The sequence below is a fragment of the Bufo gargarizans genome, chromosome 6 (assembly GCF_014858855.1).
Source record: "Bufo gargarizans isolate SCDJY-AF-19 chromosome 6, ASM1485885v1, whole genome shotgun sequence".
NCBI lineage: Eukaryota > Metazoa > Chordata > Amphibia > Anura > Bufonidae > Bufo > Bufo gargarizans.
In genome coordinates, this window is record NC_058085.1 from 108,966,095 (window position 1) to 108,984,202 (window position 18,108).

The window sequence follows — 18,108 nt, forward strand, 5'->3', positions numbered from 1 at the left end:
TAGTATGTTCTGGTTTTCTCGGGGATATCTCCCGTAATATTTTACGGAGATGATTGTCTGATACTGTTAGTTTTGTTGGACTGTTACTATCCGTATGCTCATGGAAAAGGCATTTGACAAATAATTTTGCACTTGTACAAACTGATATTATTGATGGCGGTGAGACATCGCTCTTGTTTGTATGTTTATTCTTCAAAAATTTTGAAAAATTATTAAAAACAGTTTACAAAGTTTATTCTGCAGCTTAATATCCTGTGTGCATTACAAAGAACTGTACATATACCTATAGTATAGGGAGCCGTGGACAGGCATGCTAGTTTGATCCTGGGCATTGATCGTTAGCGCAGTCACAATACACACCTTATCCATATTCAGGTTGTTTGATGCAGTCCTTGAATCCAAAGCCAGAAGTGGATTCCAAAAGAGAAGATACGGAGGGAAAGGGGGTGGGTTATCTCCTTGTGCAACTCTTTTGGCGCTAAAACAATATTTGCTACTTTTTAAATTGTACTTGCGACACATCCCCACGGACTGCCAGGGGATGTGCCTAATTAGGTGACTCCTCTGGCAGAACAGGGGATTTCAATCCCTCAGTCCTCTTTTATATGTGACTAGCATCTATTATCTGTTCCAGCTTCTGGTTTTATAAATTGCATAAAAATCCTGAATGTGGAAACCCAACCTACAGACCACATGGTAGCACAGAGGGAAAGTAACAGGCTTTTCACAGAGATTATATTGTGGACAAGGCCATCTTAAGTGTAAATTAACCTACTGTATAATTTTCTGTGACTGACCCATTCATCTGGGATGAGGTACCAGAAATCAATACACATGCCACAGATATAAATATCACGTCCATTGCTTGGTGCATTAACCAGTGTAATGATATCAGAAGATGTTAAAAAACTTGAAGTGTTTTGGTTTGATTCAATGCAGCTAAGAACACAAAAAGAGGTCATTTCCTGGTTGTCATAAATTAAAGGTTTATTATCACAGGGAGACTTCATTTACTGATTCACAGCAGCAACAACAACATTGGAATCTGACAGCAAATTGAGGAATCACTAATGTAAACATACATGGGACAGTGAGAGTTGTCGGCAACGATGGATCAGGATCTTGCTACCTGAAAGGTAAAAATCTACACGCAATCTCCAAAAGCTGGCGATAAAGTCTTACAGGCTGAGCCAATATAACAAACAGATCAATTTACTGGACATATAGTTCTGTAGTCACTGGCCATACTGATTACAAGCTTGTTACCTTCAGAGTGTGCAGAACGTGTGTACTCGGTAAACCTTTCTAACAGCCTCCTCTAAAGTGGATTGGGTCTTTTACTTGCTTTGTACAGGAGATCAACCAACACATCTATAGTACAGCTCTTTAGTGTTTAAAATGTTGCATTTTCTCCCAATATCTTACCTCTGTGCAGAATTATCACAGGCTGACGTTCAGATCTGCCTGTGTCCCTGTGACAACACTTCCCTCCCCGTCTCAGGCAGCTCAATGTGGGTTACACAGCCATGTTACATGATAACACTGATCTGACAGAATGCAGGGGCAGATGTCATGAGCGTCCAGGAAACCAGTCACATCACCCTCCAATAACTACACTGCAACTTTAGTATAGCTTATGTAGTGTTCCCCTTTAATAAGGAGAACCACTTCTATACCCAAATCAGCACTCCAAAGTGAAAATTTTAATGCTGTTCTCATATGTGCACTATTAACAAAAAACAGATAGGAGAAACTATACGGAAACTATTGTTATCAGGTAAATTGCAGTAAAATTGGGAACCCCCACATACCAAAAAATGATGTTGCTGAATTTGGTTTAGTTTGCTTCTTCCAATAATCATAAAATCATGTGGAGGGAATTTAGCAATAGTCCACTGGGGTGATCAAGAGGTTAATAGTTTGAGGCCTTATAACTTTTTAACATAATTGATCCTGGGGCCATGTCTGAGAGGGAAGTTATTGTTGGAATCGTGTGGCGTCTGTATATCTCTTCAAGGAGTGATAAGGATTTAGCGCTTAACTAAATTCTACAAAGTTTCCAAAAAGTACATAGGTGTTGATCTTACAAGTATGAAGTATCACTTACTGCAATATAATACATAATAAAAGAATGCATCTGAGCAAAATATTGAGGTAGAGGATGGCAAGGAGAACATTGATATGTGCACATAAAGAACCCTTCTGTTCTGTACATTAAAATCAATGGTACTTTCAAGCTTTATTATTTCCACGAAGAGTGACTTGGGTGACCTCTAGTGGCCAAGACTGTTACTCCTCCACTCCACTTCTGGAAGGCTGCTGACTATTGAGGCTCCTGTACAATACACCAACTATGGACCATCATAAGACTACTGTGGGTCTATGAAGCGTGAAGGACAGGCAAGGTTTTACATCAATGCACTATGGCAGGAGAGGATGACAGAGGAAGAGGAGCACACTTTGAATGGTTGATTTCAGTCATCAAATCTACCCTCTCTGATGGTCTCAAACGAGAACGGCATGAACTTAAACCCTGTTCCGACGTAGAACTTGTTTTGAAATTCCACCCTGTGGAGAAAGAAAGAAGTTCAAAGTCAACACTTACATAAATAATGTGGCCGACATGAAGTCCCCTTAATCTTTTTAACGTTGCTTTTGCTGCAACTGGGGCAAATTGTCGTTCAGTGGTTAAAACTGATGCCTTGCAGCACTGGAATTAAATTCAACCGAGGACAACATAGGTATGAAGTTTGTATGTAACATCTTAAGATTCCTCCGTGTACTTTGATTTCTTCCTACACTCCAAAACTACTGATAAACTGACCCTAGTGTACACTGGAGATAAAAGTCTAAGACTGCTTTCAGATGAGCGATGTTTCCATGCAGATACGGTCAAAGCACTCAACACCCGACCTGAACACTGACCCATTAAAGTCAATGGGTATAAGTCACAATCAGAGCATGGTCCGTTTTTTCACATTGAACTGGCCCATTCAAGCCAATGGGTCACTGTAAAATAATATAATAAAATGTTTTTTTTCCCACTAACATGATGCCACACAGAGTGAAAAAAAAAAAAAAAAGACTAATCAAATGCAATCGTAGAAAAAAAATGCTTCAACACAGATGGAACTTGGACGAGTTTCATAGGTGAATGGTGCCAATCAGCATATATGAAAGAAAAATTAAAAAGAAAAAATCAGCTGCTGCCGAACCTCTTTGAACCCTAGCTAAAGGGAACCTGGCATGTTGAACATAGTGTCTTATCTGCAGGCAGGAGAATGTGAGCAGGCCGATATATATATAGTTTTGTGGAAAAACTTTAGTATAAACTTTAGTTTATTCATTTTAAATTCCCGCTGATCCTATGCTTAAAATTCCAGTGGTAGGTCCTACTCAGTGCAGCCTTCCCAATATGACTCTATATACAGAGACAGCTGTCAATTACTGAGTAGAACCGCCACGGGACTCCTAAGCATGAAAAAAGCAAGGATTTAGATGAATGAATAAAGTTATACTGAATCTATTCTTACAAAGCTATATTAATCAACTCAGCTTCCCCTGCTGTAAAATAGAGGGTATATTAAATGTGACCGGCTCCGTTCAACTGCATAACAATCATTACCCCCAAGCTGAGTTTTAGGCATGACAGCCCTAAATATAAATGATAATTTACTTTATATTTATTAGTGTTTCTAGATCTGTATAAACATACTTCCCACATGCCAAGTGACTCCCATTATTCCTACAATCTACAGTAGGGGGCGCATTACTACTCTATATACAGCTGTGAGACGGCAGAGTTCCATCCTTCTGTTAATATCTCACGGCGATGAGACTTTTCACAATGAAGTGGCAATTTGGGTCTTGGAAAAAATAGCAAGGAGAGGTTAAAACTAACTTTTACAGTCTGTCAGCGCCGTATTAACCCCAAACCTGCCAACAGTACATTCAGTATTCCTGACAATACATTCATATTACTGAGACCTGAAGTGGCTTAAAACAAGTGTCTTCCTTATCATGCAGCTCACTGAGGGATCCCTTCACACACATCTCCACACACAGAAATTTGACTCTTGGGAATAGAGGGTCTATAGTCAACACTTTTCAGTGAGATTCACTGCTCACAGAACATAAACCACTGTGTCCAGTCGTGTGTGGAAATGACATTCACAATGTAAGAGTGCCAGAGTTGTATAACAGCTGCATACATTCCTTCGCCATTCCGCGCTCATTCGGCTGAGTGCGCATGTGTCCCGAATGGAGAGAGAGGGGTAAGCAGTTTGCTACACACTTCTGGCGGCGAGAATTCAATATGCCTGATCCTTCTAATCCTTTCCCCCACCACCACCTGTTAAGGTACAGTCAGGACACCCCCTATACACATAAGATAATAGTCAGGTTCAGCAGACTGTTAACCCTTTCAACCCCGGGCCAGTTTTCACCTTCCTGCCCAGGCCATTTTTTTACAAATCTGACATGTGTCACTTTATGCGGTCATAACTTTAAAACGCTTTTACTTATCCAGGTCATTCTGAGATTATTTTCTCGTCACATATTGTACTTCATGACAGTGGTAAAATTGAGTCAAAATATAAATTTTTTTATTTATAAAAAAAATACTAAATTTACCAAACATTTGAAAAAATTAGCAAATTTCCAAATTTCAATTTCTCCACTTTTATAATAGACAGCAATACCTCCATAAATAGTAATTACTTTACATTCCCCATATGTCTACTCCATGTTTGGATCATTTTGAAAATTACATTTTATTTTTTTGGGACATTAGAAGGCTTAGAAGTTTAGAAGCAAATCTTACAATTTTTAAGAACCATTTCCAAAACCCAATTTTTTCAGGAACAGTTCAGTTATGAAGTCACTTTGTGGGGTTACATATTAGAAACCACCCATAAATCACCCGATTTTAAAAACTATACCCCTCAACAGATTCAAAACTGATTTTACAAACTTTGTTAACCCTTTAGGTGCCCCACGAGAATTAAAGGAAAATGGGTATGAAATTTCCCCTTTTTTTTTAGCTGATTTTAAATTTTAAATCTATTTTTTCTGCAACACATTAAGGTTTAACTGTCAACCAAAACTCAAAATCTTTTACCCTGAATCTCGAGTTTACAGAAACACCCCATGTGTGCTCAAACACGGATGTACGGGCGCACAACAGGCTTCAGAGTGGAAGGAGCACTATATGGCATTTGGAGAGCAGATTTGGCTATGCCGCATCTGAAGACATCCTGAGGTGGCCCTATAGTGGAAACCCTCAAAAACTACACCCCTCAAGGAATATTTGAAGGTGTGAAGTGAGCACTTTGACCCATCGGGCGATTCACAGAATGAGGAAACGCTTGGCTCCAAAAAATGATGTATGGGTGCATGGCAGGGTTCAAAAGGGAAGTAGCAGCATAGAACTTTTGGAGGACAGATTTTGAAGGATTGGCTTTTGGGAGCTATGTCGCATATGAAGATACTCTGAGGTTCCCCTAATGTGGAAACCCCCCAAAAGTGACCTCATTCTGGAAACTACACCCCTCAAGAAATATTTCAAGATATGTAGTGAGAATTTTGTCCCTAAAAAGGGATTCATGGAATTGCTGTGAAAATGGAAAAAAAAAAAAATTACACATTTTTCCAGAAAAATGAACTTTAGGCCCAAATTTTTTACTTTCACAAGGGGGACCTTGAGAAAATGCACCCACTAATTTATTGCCCATTGTCTACTGATTACAGCAATACCCCATATGTGCTTGTATACTGCTATATGTGCGTACCACAGGGGTCAGAAGGAAAGGAGCACCAAATGGCTTCTGGAAGGCAGATTTCACCGGAATAATTGACAGGCGCCATCTTGCAGTTAAACGCACCCTGAGTACCCCTAGAGTGGAAACCCCCAAAAAGTGACCCTATTACAGAAACTACACCCCTCAAGGAATATTTCAAGGTGTGTAGTGAGCACTTTGACCCATCGGGCGATTTACAGAATTAGGAAACGCTTGGTTGTGAAAATTAAAAATTTGCTTTCACATTTTGTTCCCCATTTTCCCCTCGAATAAGCCAACACCCCATATGTGCTCAAAAAATGATGTATGGGCGCATGGCAGGGCTCTAAAATCAAACAGCTAAATATGGATTTTGCTTACCTGAATTGACAGACATGTATTTTAGATGCCTTGTCGCATTAAATTAATTCCTGAGGTCCCCAGAAATGACAAATCCCAACAAGTGACCCCATTTCAGACAGAGCACCCCCGTATGAACATTTTAAGTGGTAGAAAGGGTACTTTTCAGAAGACACATACTTAAAAGCATTTCAAAGCACAGATTTGTAAAAATTAAAAATTACTTGCAGACCACAATTTTTCACTTTCAAAAGGGGTTAAAGGAGAAAATGCACCCCGGTATATGTTTCCCTCTTTCTACCCTTTTTGCAAACACCCCACATGTGCTTGTAGCCTGCTGTATGGGCACACAGCAGGGCTCTAGAGGCAAAGTGCAAAATATGTTTTTTGCAGGCCTGAATAAACAGACATGGATTTTAGCTGCCATGTCGCATTAAATAAATTCCTGAGGTCCCCAGAAATGAAAAACCCAAAGAAGTGACACCATTTCAGAAAGAGCACCCCCGTACGAACATTTTAAGTGGTGGAAAGGGTACTTTTCAGCAAACAGGTGTCTCACGGAAGACAGAAATACTTGTGAAAGCACATGTTTGTAAAAATGAAAAATTACTAGTGGGCCCCAATTTTTCCACTTTCACAAGGGGTTAAAGGAGAAATTGCACCCCAGTATATGTTCCCCTATTTCTCCCCTTTTTGAAAACACCCCATATGTGCTTTGTAGCCTTCTGTATGGGCGCATAGCAGGCAAACAGCCATATCGCATTTAAAAAATTCCCCAGAAAAAAAGTGACCCTTTTTGGAAAGTGCACCCCCATACGAACATTTTAAGGGGTGGAAAGGACACTGTTGTCTCACAGAAAATAATATTTAGTGGTTGTTGGAATGTGGATATGCAAGTGAGGTGGACTAAATCAGAGATATAAAGGGGAAATATTACAGGGAGCTTAAAGTATAACTGGCGTATTATTATTTTTTGGGAGTATTGGATTGTGGTGATTAATATCTCCTTGGGGGCCCTATTTCATCAACTTTTCACTGTGTATTCAATTACCCCTTAATTCCACATTTTTGTTCCCTGTACTGCCTACTTTTACCTGTGCTTAAAATCAGGTTGCTAGGCATGGTCAGTATCTGTTGAAGGACGCAGAAGCAGGCTAAAAGGTGTAAAACTTTATTTAGTGTGAGGGGTGTGTATGTAGTATTTTCACACGTGAAGGGGCTTGTAATTGTAATAAAAACGGACACTACTGATCGGTGCTCAGTGGTTACAAAATGCACGTATGCAGATGGTGCGTTCGTGCAAAAACCTAAACTCACACTAACTGAAATATATACTACCACTAACTGCAGTTTTTTTATTTTTTATTGTGTGTGTGAAAAAAGTAGTAAAAAAAATAACAAAACCTCTAAAAATATGCAGACGCTACTAAGCCACACTACTGATCTGCCGACGTCAACGTTGTGGATCGAGTGGCCCATGGTGGTGGGGTTATGGCATGGACAGGCGTATGTTATGGACAATGACAATGCATTTTATTGACACATTTTAAATGCCACAAGATCCTGAGGCCCATTGTTGTGCTATTCATCCACAACCAACACCTCATGTTGCAGGGGGGTGGGAAGGGACGGAGGGTGGTTTAGGGATCTGGAAACAACTGCAAATGTAATCTGTGCAGCTATTCCAGATGTTCTTTCTTTTTCAGCAGGAAAGGGGTTGAAACGCTGTGGTGGTGCACCACAAGTCCCAACAAGCCACAAGCAGCACAGAACCTCTCTGCATGCAGTCACCAGCTAGAATGGTTGCATGCAGGGAAGTTCTGCCTCTTCCTGTGCAGCTATAGCGCTGCCATTGGCTGGAGCGTTGTTCCAGCCAAAAGCAGCGCTGGCAGGGGAACACTGGTGTCCCCTGCCTGACCTAGGAGGAGACAGGTGCTGACTTGTTCAGCATCGGTCACCTCCCCCTGCAGCTCCGTATCACAGCCAGAGCTGCAATGCGCATGTCTGTGCAATCCGGCCAATAGCAGCGATCGGGGCTGCAGGGGGGCGAAAATACCTTCCGCAGCCCTTAGCTAACATGGCTGCCGGCAGAGCAGCCATCGCACCCTGGTTCCTGAGCGATTATGCTTGAGGGCCGCGGGTTCTTCGCGCCGTAATAGTACGGCGCTGGGTGGCAAGTCACATCCAGCTGCACCGTACTATTACTGTGCTGGTCGGGAAGGGGTTAATCTAATAGGTATGTGCAAAATGTGGGCCGCAATGCACGAGCACAGTCCGTGGGGCAGCCGCAGCGGACCCATTCACTTGAATGGGTCCGTGATCCGGCCTTTCCACAAAAAGATAGGACAGGTTCTATCTTTTTTCGGAACGGAAGTACGGGACGAAACCCCATGGAAACACTCTGTAGTGCTTCAGTAGGGTTCCGTTCCGTGCTTTCGTTCCGCATCTCCTGATTTGCGGACCCATTAAAGTGAATGGGTCCGCATCCGTGATGTGGAATGCCCACGGAACAGCATCTGTGTATTGCGAATCCGCAAATGCGGTCCGCACAACGGCAACGGGGCACACACGCCCGTGTATAAGAGGCCTTAAAGAGAATGCCCGTTTAACAGCAGGTAATTGTTGGGTCCAGCTGACAAAATGGACAGATTTCCAGTTTTCAAACACAGAGCTCCAAATCCCGTAGGTACACATGTAGTCAGCTAGTAGACTTCTGCATGCATCGTATATTCATGATCTCTCATTCAGACTGTAACAGACAACTTTGATGGCAATATCATTAGGATTGTTGCCAACAAGAACAAATTAATGAATGACTGGTTGTCCAAGTGCTGTCTGGCTTCTATGTGGAGGTGTATGAACATCTTCAGGCTTCTGACATATCATTAGGCATAAAACTCATACACAGAATTTAGAAGTCATATATTCAACAAATCTGGTCTCCAAAAAGTTCTGCTGAGATTAAGTTTTTCTGCTTGAAAACAAAGCGGCAGACATTTCTGCTACTAGTTTCTCCTGCGAGTTTGTGAAGCAAGAGGCAGGAATGCTGGAGGTCAGCCATAGCCTCCACATGCTCCATCCAAATAAGGAAAAAATCAATTTGCTTCCAGTTAGGGTGAGCAGAAGAGAGTCCCGTATAAGGAACTATTCCCAGCGACGGGTGATATAGAGCGCATATCACCCCAAAGTCACTGCAGCTCTGCATGTAGTCCTAGTGTCTTCATGACAATCACTATGGGCTGGATGCCAACCTCTCATCAGTAGGCTTCATGTTTTTTGCACATCTCTGAGCTCCAGATAAATAATTTTTGGTCTGCGGGAAACTTCAAAGCAGTAAAATTGCATAATGAGAGATTGGGAAAAGAAAGGTCACAATGAAAATATTAGAGGGTCTGTCACTTCTTCTGACATGTCTGCTTTATTAAATAGTTCTATTCCACGAAATGACAATTCTGGAGCATCTATTCTCATCACTGTATGTATTTATTTTACTCACTTATATAGCGCTAACATATTCTGCTGTGCTTCACAGACATTATCACACGCTGTCCCCCATGGCGCTCACCATCTAAGTTCCCTATCTTTATGTCGTTGGAGTCTGGAAGGAAACCTATGCAAACAAAGGGAGAACATACAAACTCCATGCAGGTGCTGTCTTTGGTCAGATTTAACCAGCACTGCAAGGCACTAGTGCTACCACTTGCGGGGAGACATAGGGGGGTCCCTGCACAGACACTTTCCAATCACTGCTGTCAGTGTCAGACTGTGCAGGAACACCACCCAACTGGTGACCCCCAGTTGTGCATTTATAAACTTCTACCAGGAATAATATAAGAATGGTACAACATAGAGCCATAAGAATAGATGCTCCAGAATTATTATTACAAGGAAATCCAAGTAGTTACTAAAACAAACATGTCAGGAGGGGTGACAGCAACTGTAAAAGCTGTTCATGGTAGAGTCTATGATGGGGATTACAGAAGTGCACATTGCACTAATGATGTACTGCCCAGAGCCCCTCATACAACAAAGAACCTAGTGTTGTATCTCCTCTTTGTAATAAACAGAAGCTTTACAGTAGATGCAACAATGCAAACTACATATAAAAAGTTGTACAACAACTGCAAATCGGAAACAAATTGTATCCCCCAATATCTCTACTACTATGGCAAGCATCAGTCATAGGACGGCACGGATAGGAGACACACAGGTAACACTGAATGGGATAGTTCTTGAGGTAACTACAAGATGCCTAAAAAGTCATGTGCACACAAGTCTCTTTGGATGTCATACACACGACATCAGGTTTGGTGGCAAAAAATAAATAAATGCAATTGTAGTGATCCTTTAAGGACCCATTAGACATATAATTTAGTAAAATCTATAGCAAAGATACCAGCAATCCCTGTGCGAGCAATATGGAACCTCCTCTCTTTGCCAAGGTGCAGGGTCATTGCTGCCAAGCATAGGTACAATGTTCTATTCTATCATGTAACCCTTCTACTGTCATGCAATATGGTATAGTGCTATGTGCTACGACCTCCATCCACTGAGCAAATGACTCCATTAAAAATGCAGCAGCAACTTCTTAGGCTACTTTCACACTAACGTTTTCAGCAAAAAAGCTTCCGTTACTGATAATACAACCATCTGCATCCGTTATGAACAGATCTGGTTGTATTATCTTTAACATTGCCAAGACGGATCCGTCATTAACTCAATTGAAAGTCAATGGGGGACGTTTTGTATTGTGGCAGAGAAAACAGATCTGTCCCCATTGACTTGCATTGGGGGTAATGCCGGATCCGTCTTGCTCCGCATCCCAGGACGGAAAGCAAAATACATGTTGCGGTTTGCTCTCTGGTCTGGGAACGCAACTAAACGGAACGGAATGAATTTTGGAGCATTCATTCTGTTCAGTTTTGTCCCCATTGACACAGAATGGGGACAAAACTGAAGCGTTTTTTTTCCTGTATTGAGCCCCTATGACGGGAACTCAATACCAGAAAACTTGAAGTACCCCAACAGTAAATTATGTGTGTGCTTATACTCCTATTACTCCTGACTGGGAGAGAGGAGGCAGGGGTAATAATTATTAGGTGCAGGGAGACACAGCAGACTTGTTTCTTCCATGTGGTAGAGGTATGACAGGTATGTCCTACATGTACAGAAGTGACCAAGTCTTGGGTTTCATTGAGATTCCAGGCTTAAATTAGAGCTGGTCTATAGCTGAGCACTAACACCACCACGGAGCATGCAGTAAGAATCCCCTCCAAGTCAGCAGCCTAATATTTCATTTGTTTCTTTGTTGTAGATAGACGGCTTTGATTGAATTACTATCTAAGAAGCATTTCCTAGACCAGTTGCCTCTAACCTGCGTCTTCCCCAACTCCTGGCAAGCCATCACAACATGATGGGGATTGCAGTTTTTCAACAGCTAAAGAGCCATAGGTACCACTATGCTACAAAGAACATAACATAAGAAATCATGTGAAACGTGAAGATTCTTAACATATATGAATAACAATGATTAGATTTGACTACTCACCAGTGCAAACGGAGGGCATGCAAGAAAGCGGACAAACCCTCCATGATAAGGAGAATGGCAATGGTGAGTGCTGCAAATGCTGCAAACACGAAGACCAGGAGAATGCCACCCCCTATGCTGTTCACATGCAGACCTACGTGCATCACCATCGTCCACAAGACCTCTGAAAGTTCTAAAGGACAAATCAGAACCAAGACGATTATTCTACATTTTACACAAGGGTAAAAGTATCAATAAACAGAGTTTCCATACATAAAGGCTTAACCTCACTCCAGTCTCAATCTTTCAAGTCACGGGGGTTAGGAAACCCCCCGACTTAGGCCTTCTGCACACGACCACATCTATTTTGCAATACGCAAAATACAGATGACATTCATATGATGTAAGTGTTGCATCCAATTTTTGTGTGGACATTTTGACTTCAATAGGTCTGTGGACTAGATTTTGTGGCCAAGAATAGGACATGTTCTATCTTTTGTGATCACCTGGGTGCTTTCTGCATCTGAATATCTGTTCAACAAAAAAAATTAATTATTTCTGCAAAATGTGGACCGAGGACCACAAAATATATGCGGTGGTGTGCATGAGGCCTAACTGCAGTGATGGATAACCTCTGGCACCCCAGCTTGGGTGAAACGACGACTCCCAGCATACTCCATTCATTTCTATGGACTTCTGAGAACAGCTAATCAAGCAGGAGTACATCTTGGGAGTTGTAGTTTTACCATAGCTAGAGTGCCGGAGTTTAGCCATCACAGCCTTACTGTATCTCATCTATTCTATCAAACAAATGTGATCCAATGAGCCTTAAATTAACACTCTGGACTGGGCAATAGTAATACACTGTTACGTCTAAGGCCTCAGGCAAACTTGTATTTTGGATCTGTCCCATCTACATTTTTTGCAGATCGCACATAGACCAATTCATTTCTACGGGTCCGCATTTCTATGCTTCCTCTGCAAGCCCCTCCCTTTCCTTCTTGATTGACAGGGCCAAGTTCTTGCTTAGTCATCTCTCCTAACCAAGTCAATCAAGGAGAGGGCGGGGCTGGCAGGGGAAGCAGAATGGTTTGAGCCTGCCCATGAGGCACTTAACTGCTTATTTGCACATGGATTGAAAGTATTTTTTCTCCAGAATGAAGCAACAAATCAATAAGTAAAAGGTACCAATACATTCAGCTGAGCTAGTCCCAGGTACTTATATTGTAATGTCGGGACTAGTGAAATGTCCTCTTTAAGTTATATCTCAAGCTAACCTATTGCACTCTTCTAAATAAAGGTCACATTAAAAACAGCTAGATACTTACGAGCATGTGCGAGACTTAGGGCCCAGAGCCGGAGATATGATGCTGTATTAGAAATGCACCCAAGACAATATTCGATTGTATGAATGGCCTGATTGACCACAACATCTCCAAAATCAAACTGCAAACATAAGGACAAAGTACAGCTGGTTTATTTTGGTATTGGATGATCTTCTTTCATGTGAAGATGCTGTGAAGGATGCCCCGGGAGCTGCGTGTTCACCAGTGATGGAACTCATCATAGCCATACAACTCAGAATGGGTGGAGGACGGGCGTGCCCAAGGACAGGTGATCATGCTGTTACAGTGACTGATATACACACACTCACCCGTGAGAAAATATCACCCTTAGTAATTGCACAAAACACCTTTGTACTTACAGCTTTGACCATTACCATGGAAACTTCACTTTCCTCTTTATCTAATTCTGCGGAAGAAACCGCTATGGAGAACTGGGTAGCAAGCTGGAGAATGGAGGGGTGACATCAGAGACAGGTGGGAACATTGAATGACAAGCCAGGACTGGTATCAGGAAGTATGAGGTGAATAAACAGGTAAGTAAGGTATGTGGTTTATCCTTGCAGCCTGTTATGTAGCCTATGTATGTATTCTACGGAGTCCAATTTTAAAGGGGATTTTTATAGCGGTTAACACTTTCCTGAAGTATAAAGGTAAGGCTGAATGATACGGCAGGCCACATCCACCTGCAACAGTTAATGGCCACATGATTTTGATGCCATTGGCTGCCACAGGTAGATGTGCCATGTAGCCAGACGCACCTTTTGGCCTTATCGTATCACTGTTATGACTGCAGAACCGGTACAAAAATATGCTAAAATGTGCCACCATCACCAACCGTATCCACTAAGACTACACTGTAGATGATACAATTAGGGCTCTTTCACACTTGCGTTCTTGTCTTCCGGCATAGAGTTCCGTCGTCGGGGCTCTATGCCGGAAGAATCCTGATCAGGATTATCCTAATGCATTCTGAATGGAGTGAAATCCGTTCAGGATGCATCAGGATGTCTTCAGTTCAGGACCGGAACGTTTTTTGGCCGGAGAAAATACCGCAGCATGCTGCGCTTTTTGCTCCGGCCAAAAATCCTGAAGCCTTGCCGCAAGGCCGGATCCGGAATTATTGCCCATTGAAAGGCACTGATCCGGATACGGCCTTAAGCTAAACGTCGTTTCGGCGCATTGCAGCCATGGTAAAGTGTAGCGGGGGAGCAGCATACTTACCGTCCGTGCGGCTCCCGGGGCGCTCCAGAGTGACGTCAGGGCGCCCCACGCACATGGATGAGCCGCGCGGACTGTAAGTATACCGCTCCCCCGCTCCTACTATGGCAACCAGGACTTTAATAGCGTCCTGGGTGCCATAGAAACACTGAAAGCATTTTGAAGACGGATCCGTCTTCAAATGCTTTCAGTACACTTGTGTTTTTCCGGATCCGGCGTGTACCTCCGGCAAGTGGAGTACACGCCGGATCCGGACAACGCAAGTGTGAAAGAGGCATTAGACATTTGTACTCAGCAGCAGTGTTCCTTGGAATTACAAAAATGCTTGCAACTTAAATTCTAAACCTAATTGGCTTTTTATTATATTGGTTTGCACATATGTGTGTGTGTGCACAAGTCTGTGCTTTTAGGCTCACTAAAACAGAGAGGAATGGGCTGGTGAAAAGTCTGAAATGGGCATTATAGAAATGGATGGTTAACCACCAAACTGAATATGGTCAATTTACCACATTAACAGTTGCATTTTTGGACTACACCCACACCTCCAGTTCTATTAGATTCTATGATTGATTAAAGTTCGATTCAGTACAACTATAAAAGTTTCAGACGCTACAGCCTTAATGGTGACCCTCAAATTAACCAACCAGGGTGACATTGAAAGGCAGATGTTTTAAAGAGGTTTTTCAGGATTAGAAAAATATAGCTCCTTTCTTCCAAAAACTCATGGCACTTGCTTATTAGACTTAAAAGGGGTTGTCCAAGTTTTTTTTTATTGATGAGCTATCCTCCGGATAGGTCATCAATATCAGATCGGCAGGGGTTTGACACCCGGAACCCCCGGCGATCGGCTGTTTGAAGAGAAGGGGCGCGCCATGCCAGCGCTGTCTACTATTTATTGTTTACCTGCTTGCCATCGCATCCGCAGTGGTGAGCAGGTGTAATTACAGCTAAGTCATCCCATTCATTTCAATAGGACAGCTCCCCCCTATACACTTGAAATGAATGGGACAGCTGAGGAGATGCGACGGCGAACATGTAAACAATATAGAGGAGGAAGTGCTGGCACGGCATGCGCCTTCTCTTCAAACAGCAGATCAGCAGGGGTGCCAGGTGTCACACCCCCGCAGATATGATATTGAAGACCTAGACTCAGGATAGCTGATCAATAAAAATAACTTGGACAACCCCTTTAAAGGGGTTTTCTGGGTATTTAATTTGCAGCTTACCAAGCACAGAGCTGTCCACAGAATAGTGGCTGTGATTGGTATTGGAGCTCAGCCCCATTCACTTGAATGGGACTGAGCTGCGCCTAGGCTATATAACTGATGACTATGAGGTCACTAGCCTGGAAAAAGCTGCAGCGCTCACCAGAGTGCCACGGCTCTTCAAACAGCTAATTGGTGGGGTGCCGGAGCACCATGATTCTGATATTGATGACCTATTCTGAGGAGAGGCCATCAATATCAAAATCTCAGATATCAGTCATCTTTGTTGCTTTTGCAATCACTGTGACCAGTATTCATGTATTCCTACGGACTGGAGCTGTTGTGTGAAGCTCAAGCCTAAGGCTACTTTCACATCTGCGGCAGGGTGATCCGGCTGCCAGTCCAGCAGAGAATGCCGGGAATTTGCTGGACACAAACTGCAGCCTGCAGAGGTTTCTGTCCGCCAGATTCTTGACATTTTTGTCGGGTTGCAGTCGGATCTCCGACAGACCCAGTTATAGTTAATGGAGCCGGCGGGCATTCCGAATGCCGCCGCAGATGTGAAGCTAGCCTAATGCTATCTTTACAGTCAATGTTCAAAATGGTTACAATCTCAAGATAGGTGATAAAAACATTGCAAAGACCACTTCTAACATTTTCAGTAGAATTCTTTCTCCTTCACAAATGCTATTTGTGACCTTAAATATTGTGCGACCCTTCTAAGTGAGGTGGGAGAACATGTAAATGTGGCCATACAAATTCAATAGCTGCTCACTAAATGCTACTTTGTATGACAGCTATTCCCCCTGACTATCACATACACCCCTTCAGTGGAGCGTGCATACATTCTGAAAGGAACAAAGAAATCGGGATTTATTAATTTTTTGCTCCCCCCAACATAGGCCAAAACAAATGTTGGGTGAACATCGCTACACATTAAATGAAAGGCCGATGTATAAATAGTCAGGTTTGGTCAACCATAGTCTAATATTTATGGCCACCATTTAAAAGAATAGACCGCAAAGGTCTTTGTAATAAAACAATATTACACATTACTAGCCAATAAATCACTTTTCAATCTCACCCAATCAAATCATAACAAGGACATGACTAGATGATAACACATCAGTCCACACATAAAAAAATTAGGCCTTTGTCACTGGTAGGTGGCACACATATTGCATTGCAACCAAAATAAGCGCCTAATCCAAGGAGACTAACTAGACACACTTAAATCCAATATATTCTATATAACGCAAAATAAGCACAAATCACTTGGATATATATGTATATGATTACCTATACATATATAAAAGGTGCATCTTATGTATTATACATTATACTTGACATGGTTGTGTTAAAGGTGCAGTTTCTTCAGATGCTTTGCTCTTACTCATGTAGTGTTTTTTGCTGATAATTTTACTCATAGGCTGTGGAACCATAGTAATGCAAGACATAATAATCCACAAAAAGAATGTATATAAGATAAATGCCAACAAGCTACAGCACTGAAGGCCAAAAACTAAATAAAATTGAGATCAAGAAATAACTAGTTTTTAGGGAAGGGAACTGCACTTTTAAGTCCATTTGAGAAAGCAAAGCAGGAAGGGATATGAAGATGGATGTGTGTCACGAGCTTATGGATGATTCCTGGAGCCCCTTGCAAAGCCAATCAAGCATATAAAAGAAATCACAATTAAAATTTAAGCCCTGTAATGGATAAAGTCATATGATGATGAAACAGAATGAAAATTCCCGGACTCCTTGGCTGATTGAGGGCATGCACAACGGACGTCAGTCTTACCACTTCCTCCACGGTAGGCTTGGAATAATATAAATCCAGATTTAATACAGGGTTAAAAGAGAAGGAAAGATAGGTTAGCCATAAAATATTACTTTAAAACTTCAGTCCCTCTAAAGCAGGCATGCTCAACCTGCGGCCCTCCAGCTGTTTCAAAACTACAACTCCCAGCATGCCCGAACAGCCTACAGCAGGGCATTGTGGGAGTTGTAGTTTTACAACAACTGGAGGGCTGCAGGTTGTGCATGCCTGCTCTAAAAGAATGGAATTCAAAGGGGGGGGGGGGAATACTACTCATAAAAATGAAAGAAAATATATGTAAAATATTAGGCTGCTTAACAGCAATTATTCACATATGATGTTGCTCTGGTAGTTTATACAATGAAAAATAGACAGTGCTAGAAAGAGTTAAGGAAACTACACAGTCCAGGCAGCCCAGTCTGTCCAGTAGAAAACGATACAAAGCAACTGGAAAACCATCCATATTGTGCGAAATACTGTGCATTTGCATTGCTCCACATGCATGTCTCTCTTAGGCCCCTTCCAGTCGAGCGAGTATTCCGCGCAGGTGCAATGCGAACGCATTGCGCCCACACTGAATCCGGACCTAAGGTTTGTGTACATGAGCGTTGTTTTTCACGCATCTCTTGTGTTGCGTAAAAATCGCAGCATGTTGTATATTCAGCGATTTTTACCCAACGCTGGCCCCATAGAAGTAAATGGGGCTGCGTGAAAAATTGCATCGCATCCGCAAGCAAGTGCGGATGGGATGCGTTTTTCACTGATGGTTGCTAAGAGATGTTGTTTGTAAACCTTCAGTTTTTTTATCACGTGCGTGCAAAACGCATTAAATCGCATTGCACCCGCGCTATAA

At 42.2% G+C, this 18,108-nt stretch overlaps 1 protein-coding gene across 6 annotated transcripts in view; it reads right to left on the reverse strand.

The window, feature by feature from the left end:
• Positions 1-965: 965 nt before the first annotated feature.
• The window catches only part of ATP6V0A1 (ATPase H+ transporting V0 subunit a1), a 112,900-nt gene continuing 95,757 nt past the window's right edge, over positions 966-18,108 (reverse strand). For 2 of the 6 annotated variants that reach the window (XM_044296849.1, XM_044296848.1), the window contains exons 19-22: positions 13,370-13,453; positions 12,993-13,110; positions 11,686-11,857; positions 966-2,568 (exon numbers count right to left, since the gene is read on the reverse strand). In XM_044296849.1, the coding sequence (XP_044152784.1) occupies positions 2,475-2,568; positions 11,686-11,857; positions 12,993-13,110; positions 13,370-13,453 (468 nt within the window). In that variant the 3' untranslated portion in view covers positions 966-2,474. Of the gene's footprint in view, positions 2,569-11,685; positions 11,858-12,992; positions 13,111-13,369; positions 13,454-17,237; positions 17,256-18,108 lie in introns of all 6 variants that reach the window. The other 4 variants (XM_044296852.1, XM_044296850.1, XM_044296853.1 and 1 more) reach the window with 2 other exon arrangements.